This window comes from Pygocentrus nattereri, chromosome 23, assembly GCF_015220715.1.
Source record: "Pygocentrus nattereri isolate fPygNat1 chromosome 23, fPygNat1.pri, whole genome shotgun sequence".
Classification (NCBI taxonomy): Eukaryota; Metazoa; Chordata; class Actinopteri; order Characiformes; family Serrasalmidae; genus Pygocentrus; species Pygocentrus nattereri.
Genome location: NC_051233.1, coordinates 18,268,460 through 18,276,125, shown reverse-complemented (window position 1 = coordinate 18,276,125; position 7,666 = coordinate 18,268,460). Strand labels below are relative to the sequence as shown.

At 39.0% G+C, this 7,666-nt stretch overlaps 1 protein-coding gene across 1 annotated transcript; it reads left to right on the top strand.

Moving 5' to 3' along the window:
• The first annotated feature begins 495 nt into the window (after positions 1-495).
• Positions 496-6,596, top strand: ccn1l1 (cellular communication network factor 1, like 1). The gene is made up of 5 exons (XM_017697021.2): positions 496-816; positions 2,190-2,403; positions 3,213-3,560; positions 4,308-4,510; positions 5,165-6,596. The coding sequence occupies exons 1-5, from the start codon at positions 742-744 to the stop codon at positions 5,468-5,470; spliced, it is 1,146 nt and encodes a 381-aa protein (XP_017552510.1). The 5' UTR covers positions 496-741; the 3' UTR covers positions 5,471-6,596.
• Positions 6,597-7,666: the final 1,070 nt, after the last annotated feature.

Below are 7,666 nucleotides of genomic sequence, written 5' to 3'. Positions count from 1 at the left end.
TCATAACAGTCTTAACATGAGACCCTCTTACAGAATCTGCAAACAAGTTACTACTTTCATACTTTCTCACTATTTCCTTACAGCACAGGCACACATTTATCAGCACAGACACTCGTTTTCAGGCTGGTTTCGGAATGTGTTTTGAAGGTGATGGGGCTTGGAAGCCCACAGATGGAAAATAGGGCTTATCCAACTCAAGTAGTGCGTATATTTGTTCAAACTATGCATCCAAATATTTGCTCTGCACACACATGGCACAAGCAGTTTGAAGCGAAAAGGCCAAGATTCCTCTGCAGTGAAATAGCACTAATTAGTCACAATTGCTTCCTTTATTTCACATGTATTGAAGAATATTCCACTCACAGTGACTTGTACCGTGTGTGTGTGTGTGTGTGTGTGTTTGTGTGTGTGTGATATCACAGGGGGCTGTACTTTTGGCTGCTCTATAAAAGCTGCAGCCACTGAAGGAATCTCTTCATCAAGGGCAACTGAGATCCACACTGCTACTGGCCTTTCACACACTCAGAGACTAAGCTTCGGATTGCAGGAACACAGAGTCAAACAAACCAAGCAGCCTGTTTAGGACAGAAGAGGAGGAGGTGAAAGCAGCACGCTAACAAGGCTTTTTTCACTTGTCTTCAGAGCGTTATTCTTTTTTCTCCACTTCATTTCTTACACATCATCAGCACCTTTGACAGCTCGCGTCACTTTTCTTTCCACATACCTTGCTCTCTGGCTGAAATGTTGTCTTTGAGAAAGATTCTAAGGCAAGCAAATCTTCTCGCTCTGGTGATTCTGACCTGGTCTGCTGTGAAGGTGAGAGCAACTTTTACTGTGTTTTAACAGGGGTGTAAATCTTTGCCATCACTATGATTCTACTGCACATTTTAAGGAGACAATTCAGTGTCAACATGAAATTTCTAGTTTCACTACAATTCAATGCCACATTGGTTAAGAGGATTCAATTATTTTGGCACGTTTCAGAATGGCTTAATCAACCAAACCAAATGTGGTTGGGGGAACTGATTACAGAGAAATGAGACATAGACAATAAAGGTCCAAGCTTTTTACATTTACATATAAATAGCTTGAGCTAAATTTTGGTTGGAGCAAAGAAAAAAAGAACATATTTTGATTCAGGCATTCCAAAATAAATGCAAATGACTCTTATTCACACTGATGTACTTTCACACCCCTAGTGTGAAAATTGAAAAAGATTTAGCTAAAATATATAGCAATTTTGTCTATAGAACTCCCACTACATCATCATTGATTGTGAGAGAAACTAAACTCCACTTCTTGCTTTATTATGATGGTTTCATATCACCCAAATTAAGCAAATTGAGAAAGCATGCGTAGATATGTGTTGCACTACTGAAGAACATAGGACCCAGCTGGAATAAAATTAGTCAGTTACGGATTGAATATATCATATTTAAATATGGCATGATATGGCAATATGGGCTCACATTAGACATTCCTTGCATACTTGCATACAGCAAGTTAGCATGCATTTATTTAAAAGTCTATTTAGACTGTGTATATAGATGAGATGTTAGAAGGTCACATTTCATAGGCATTTTCAACCGACAGAAAACAAAAATACATTTTCATTGTTTGACTGTGCATTGGTTATTTTTACCTTGTTCTTATTTATCCCCTTAAATCTCTATAGATGTCTGTTCAGGTTTCAGTTGCTCTTTCTCATAGCTACATACCTTATGTAGTAGTTACTAAATCATTTATGCTACATTCTTGGCAAAACGTACTCTACAGTACCAAGAATGTTTTGAAGCTGTAAAGAACTATAAAAGCTTATGTAAAGAACCATATAACAGGTTCTCATGGAGAAAAACCCTTAACCCCTGAAAGTCCTAGGCTAAGATTTATAATTAAACAATTATAGGAACTTCCACGCAGAGCTATAGTCTGTAATAAAACTTTGAGCTCACCAGTGGGCCATGGCCATTTAAGGGGGTTAACTGTGCAAACAACCATTAAAGTATTCAAATGGTTCTTTGAGTTACAATGGTTCTCTATCAATATTACTTCAGAACTTTGCCCTTTTCTAAGGGTGTAGTTATAAGATAATAAGATTAATAACGGAATAGAAAGCATCTTATGAAAACTTAGCGTGAAGTATAGATGGATTAAATTTATCCTTTTATCTTCCTGTCCCTCTCTCTCAGGCCCAGGGTGCGTGTCCTCTGAAATGCTCATGCCCCTCCACTCCCCCATCCTGCCCACCAGGCATCAGCTCAGTGCTAGACTCCTGCGGATGCTGCCGGCAGTGTGCCAGGCAGTTTAACCAGGACTGCAGCCTCACAGAGCCCTGCGACCACATCAAGGGGCTGCGCTGCCACCTAGGGGCAGGAGGAGACCCCCAGAGAGGCCTGTGTCGAGGTAAAGAGGCAATGCTCAGCTTTAGCCCTAGTTCAAGTGGTCACTTATCAAATCAGCTTAGTAAGAGCATGTTTGGAACTGGCTGGAAGGCTAAAAGTGGAAATCTTGGAAACTTTTAAAATGCTCACAGAGTTGTTTGTGGTTCTGATTGTTCTTTCAGCACATATTAGCGTGCCTCCTAACATTTAACAGCTGTGAGCATGCAACTGATATTACTTGAGGTTTGCATCATCTGCTAAGCTGCTAGGGTTTTCTTATTACCCCAAATGTAGTTGATGTAGTATCCAAATTTTGCTTCTTTAGCTTTGCTTTAGAGGCTAATGTTGCTAACAAATGGTGGAGTCATAGCATTTTGCAAACTGAACGTTTGTATCATCACATACTTGTTCCAGTTTGCATCAAATTGTTAAATAATCTCAAATAGGCTTGCTTATATGGTTTCTTGTACTGGCCAAATTATATTACTTAGCAGTAGAAAAAGGTCAGGGCTTCACAACTATCAACTCAATATGGCTTAAGGAAAGTCTGTGATGACTTAGGCATGAAGTTTGCACTATGCTAATTAGTAAGAGATATTCTTAAATTGAATGTTCTCTTGCCATTCACTGTTGTCCATTTTATTTGTATGTTCTTTTTATGAACATTCTATGGACAACTGCAAACATGTTTGTGTTTTTTCGTGTACTCTGGCCTTAAAGAAGCAAATTTCAGAAATCAATAATTTGTTGGTTAATCAACCACACTTGAAACAAGGAGAAAACTGGGTAAATTGGACTTTGGCATTCCCAACAATTTCTATCACTTTGTAGCAGAGGCACAAGGTCGGCCCTGTGAGCTGGATGGCCAAGTCTACCAGCATGGTGAAGACTTCCAGCCCAGCTGTCAGCACCACTGCAATTGCATGGATGGAGTGGTGGGCTGCATCCCTCTCTGCCCACACCATATCCCACTGCCTGGCTGGCACTGCTCCCGGCCCCGACTGACCACAGTGCCTGGTCGCTGCTGTCAGGAGTGGGTTTGTGATGATGACAACCGCATAGATGAAGATGACCTGACGGCTGACCATACACCTCAAGAGCACCCTGACCTCAGGGGCAACGAACTGCTGGTGGTTGCCCCAACACCTTGGGACAGCAGCGCAGGAGCACCCTATCAAGGTACGCTACTGTTTAAAAGTTCAATCAGTATTTTGATTCAAATAAAAACCAGTTTGATTCCAGATAAATATTCACATGCTAGTCCTGTGCAGATTCACAGCTTTCAAATAATTTGTCAGAGAAAAATCACTCACAGCTGTGTAAGGATTGAATGCATAAAAATAGAATCCAGCCTTATTTTTTAAAAGTGATCAAATACCATTCAAAAATGGTCAATATTACATATAAAATGATACTCATAGTATGTTATTTATGACTTTCTCACAAGTTCTTTTTGTTCACAAAATACTTGAAATATGTGTTTAATAGAGCATAAATGATCAATTAACAAGTGATTCCAAAACCTTTGGACTATAGGTCATGGCACCTTTATTGGCCAAAGTAGGTCTGCATTAATCAGAGATTACATTGCTCCATTTTGGCAGCTTTATTTTTAAGAATGTGAACTATAGCAATAAATTAATGTTGTTTTGCACACCACCTGTCTATTTATGAAGCTTCTACTTAACTGTAAAGAAGGGAAATCAAGCCAAACAAGCCTGCTGTATAGCAAAGTTCAGGTCCAAGTCAAATCTTTTAGTGCCTTGTGTTCTTTACTTATGAATACACTTCTTCTAAGAATGGCCTCTAATTTGAATAGAACCTTTGTATTATGTGAAGGCTCTTGAAATTTTAAAAAGGTTCCTCACAGAAGAGATGACAGCTATGTTTAGATACTTTATATGTATCTCTGTTTTATATTTTCAGAGTGGATTACCTCCTCCCAGTCCCACGCCCTTAGCCCGTCCACATGCTTCCTGCAGATCACTGATTGGTCCCCATGCTCAGCCACTTGTGGAATGGGTGTGTCCAGCAGAGTAACCAATAGTAATGTGGAGTGCCGGCTCATGAAGGAGTCCCGCCTGTGTCAGATACGAGAGTGTGGTGGGACCCCAGCCTTAACGCCAAAGGTAAGAAAACAAAGATTACACCTCCATTTAAGATATGCTTTCCGTCCTTAGTGAAAGTAAGCTACCATGACAGGAGAATTTTTATTCATCACTTTATATGAAAGCCATATGTTGCTGATACACCTAGATGGAATACAGTTGGAGATAGTTGACCATCTACTAATGTGCAATTTGTGTTACTATTATACTCAGTTTATATACTCAGTTTCTGATTTTAGAGCAACACTTGGCTGGATATTTTTGGGTGGTGGACCAACTTCAACCTGTCAATGACACTGACGTGTGTAAAAACTCCAGCAACACTTGTACCAACACTACACAACACTTCCATGTCACTAAAATGCCAGTGTCACTGCTATGCTGAAAATGTTCCACTACACCAATAATATCTAATCGATCAGCAGCCCTGAGGTCCAAAATTGACCAAAGATGGATGGGGTAGAAGTAGCTAATGACAACACATAATTGTGAAGTATAAATAGCAAACCTATATAAAAAAAGTAATGTACTGATATACCAAATACACAGGCAATATACAATATTCCATTGTCTTATGGTTGTAAATTTACCAATAGGTGTAAGTACAAAGCAGAGATTTCTGATAAAACTGATGACCAGTGTATGTGATTTTTAACTCCATTTTGTCGTCCTCAGAAAGGAAAGAAATGTCAGAGGACGGTGAGGCCACACAAACCTGTTCCTATCACGTTTGCCGGATGCTCCACCTTTCGCCACTACCGTCCACGGTCCTGTGGCTCCTGTGTGGATGGCCGCTGCTGCATCCCCTCACTGACCCGCACTGTCCGCCTGCGTTTCTACTGCCCGCAAGGCGACGGCTTCACCCGTAACTTCATGTGGATCCAACAGTGCAGTTGCGGCCAGAACTGCAGCAGTCGGTTACTGGCATGGCACCCAGAATCCCTCATCCTGCCCAATGACATTCATACATTCTCACACTGACTTCCTCTCTTTCAGCCAAGTTTTCCTGGACATACTACAGAGTAAAATAGTAGGGCTGCATCAATGTGCAATTTCTGGGCTGACAACTATAACCATTTATTAACGACTGGCCAGTATTAATACAACCAAAAAGACAGGTTAAAAGGCTAAAAAATACAGGCTGCCCCATATTGTTTAGAGGTCATCACCTTTACTATAATTAGTTGTTTTCAAATGACTAATTCAATTCGGGGAACTGCAGGTGCATTTCCACTCACTATAAACGATTAATTAAGTTGTCCGCTACTCATACCCCAAAGAACTTTCACACCACTGACATTTTCAGTCTGCAGCATCCAATCAGGCATATATAAGTGTCAGTGCAGGTGTGAGCAAAATAGGGCTAATTTATCATTGTTGTTAGCTGTCATTCTAGTTTCACACTGCTCAAAATAATTGCACTTTTTTCTTTAGTGGCAAATAATTTTTTGACCATGCACATCCACACACTAGTAATCTTATTTCAACCATTATTCTCAGCTGATTTCTTAATTTTTTATCTCTATTGTATCATTTTCCTTATCGAGAAAAACTGTGCATAGGAAAAGTTATGAATAAACACACATACAATGGTGAAAGATGAGTAGAACATTAATGAATAATGTAAGAGTAAAATCAATTAATGAATTGTGTTTAGACCTTTAAGTCAACTCAAATTCCACAGGCAATAATGCTAAAGATTGTGGTAATGATGTGTAACCTACATGCTATAGAGACAACATAAAATTGCATTGTATGAAAACAGTGTAACTTATTTATACATGTTGAATTGCAAAAGTAGGCTTGGACATGTTTCATATAAAAAATTGAATGTTGTAACGTGGTGGAGCACGGAGGCGGACGCATACGCTGAGATAAGCGACTTTTATTGTGGGCAAATTCAAAATCAGGGTCGAGACAGTCCAGGGTCATAGAGCCAACACGTAGAGATTGCGGGACAGACATGACAATAAAGAACACAGAATCTCAAACAAGACTAAAACACTTCAAAGAATACAAACAGCACGTCAAACATCAAACTCCAACAAATCAAACAGTTCAGACAAAGACCAGTCCAGACAAAGGGCAAACACAGGGCTAAAATACAACAGGGCCAACAGGGGATCACAAGACACAGGTGGGAACAATCATGGGCGGAGTCACTAAACAAGGGGGCTGGACTACAAAACCAAAACAAAGAGCACGTGGGCTGAACCAAAACACAACAGGAACACATGGACAGGACTGGGAGGGGCCAATCATGACAAATGTAAAAACTGTAAATATGCCTTGTACATATTCATATTTGTGTGCCTTATTTTGTGTGTGTACAGACTTCACATAAGGTGGAGTGTCATCTTTTAAAACTATCTCTGTTTTTGAGGTGAATACGTAAAGGCCAACAGTAATATTTTATATATGTATTTATAGACTTTAATTTTTATAAATAAACTTTTTACATCTTTGACATTGTGTGTTGTGGGTAGTAAATTTAAGTGTTCATTATTTACAATACTTCACTGTCAGCATGAAAGTCATTATTATTGACGAATAATAATAATAATAATAGTAAATAGAATAATTATTATTAATAATAATAATAATATTTTTATTGAAATAACAAGCTGAAGGCCACTTTACAAAACATTAAAAACAAGCCAACAATTAAGCCAATAATGAAACAATGATCCTTTGAAGATGTATAGGGAGATAGCATAAACAGACGACTTAACCTGGGAGTGACCAAAGAATGCGTGGGATTTCTTTTTATATTTAAATTATAAAACATATATAGAAATTGTACTTTCTAACATGTTTATGAATATTGCTGCAAATCCTATCACTTTCTGTACCGTTACACACATACCATTATATTAGCAGATAGTAAAAGTAGAGTAAGTTAGTTTAAAGTCAACTCCAATCAAAACTGACCTTTTTCACTTTGTTAGTTCAAGTTCTTGGTCACATTAAGCATGATTTAATATATCATACACTTTACAAGACCAAAAGGTGGGGAAATCAGTAAATTTGTTTTTCATCTTCCCCTCACCCTACCCCTTGAGCCAAAACACTCAGCTAGCTTAAGGACCTTCCTAACACTGTGCTTCATGTAGGTAGGAGGTTAGGGAACCAGCCTTGTGACCAGAAGGTTGCCAGTTCGAACTCCTGAGTCGATAG

Bases quoted from the DNA above. Each gene is read 5' to 3' on its own strand.
- ccn1l1 (XM_017697021.2), top strand. From the start codon at position 742: ATGTTGTCTTTGAGAAAGATTCTAAGGCAAGCAAATCTTCTCGCTCTG. The intron at 817-2,189 runs GTGAGAGCAACT...CCTCTCTCTCAG, and splicing joins TGACCTGGTCTGCTGTGAAG to GCCCAGGGTGCGTGTCCTCT. The intron at 3,561-4,307 runs GTACGCTACTGT...TTATATTTTCAG, and splicing joins CGCAGGAGCACCCTATCAAG to AGTGGATTACCTCCTCCCAG.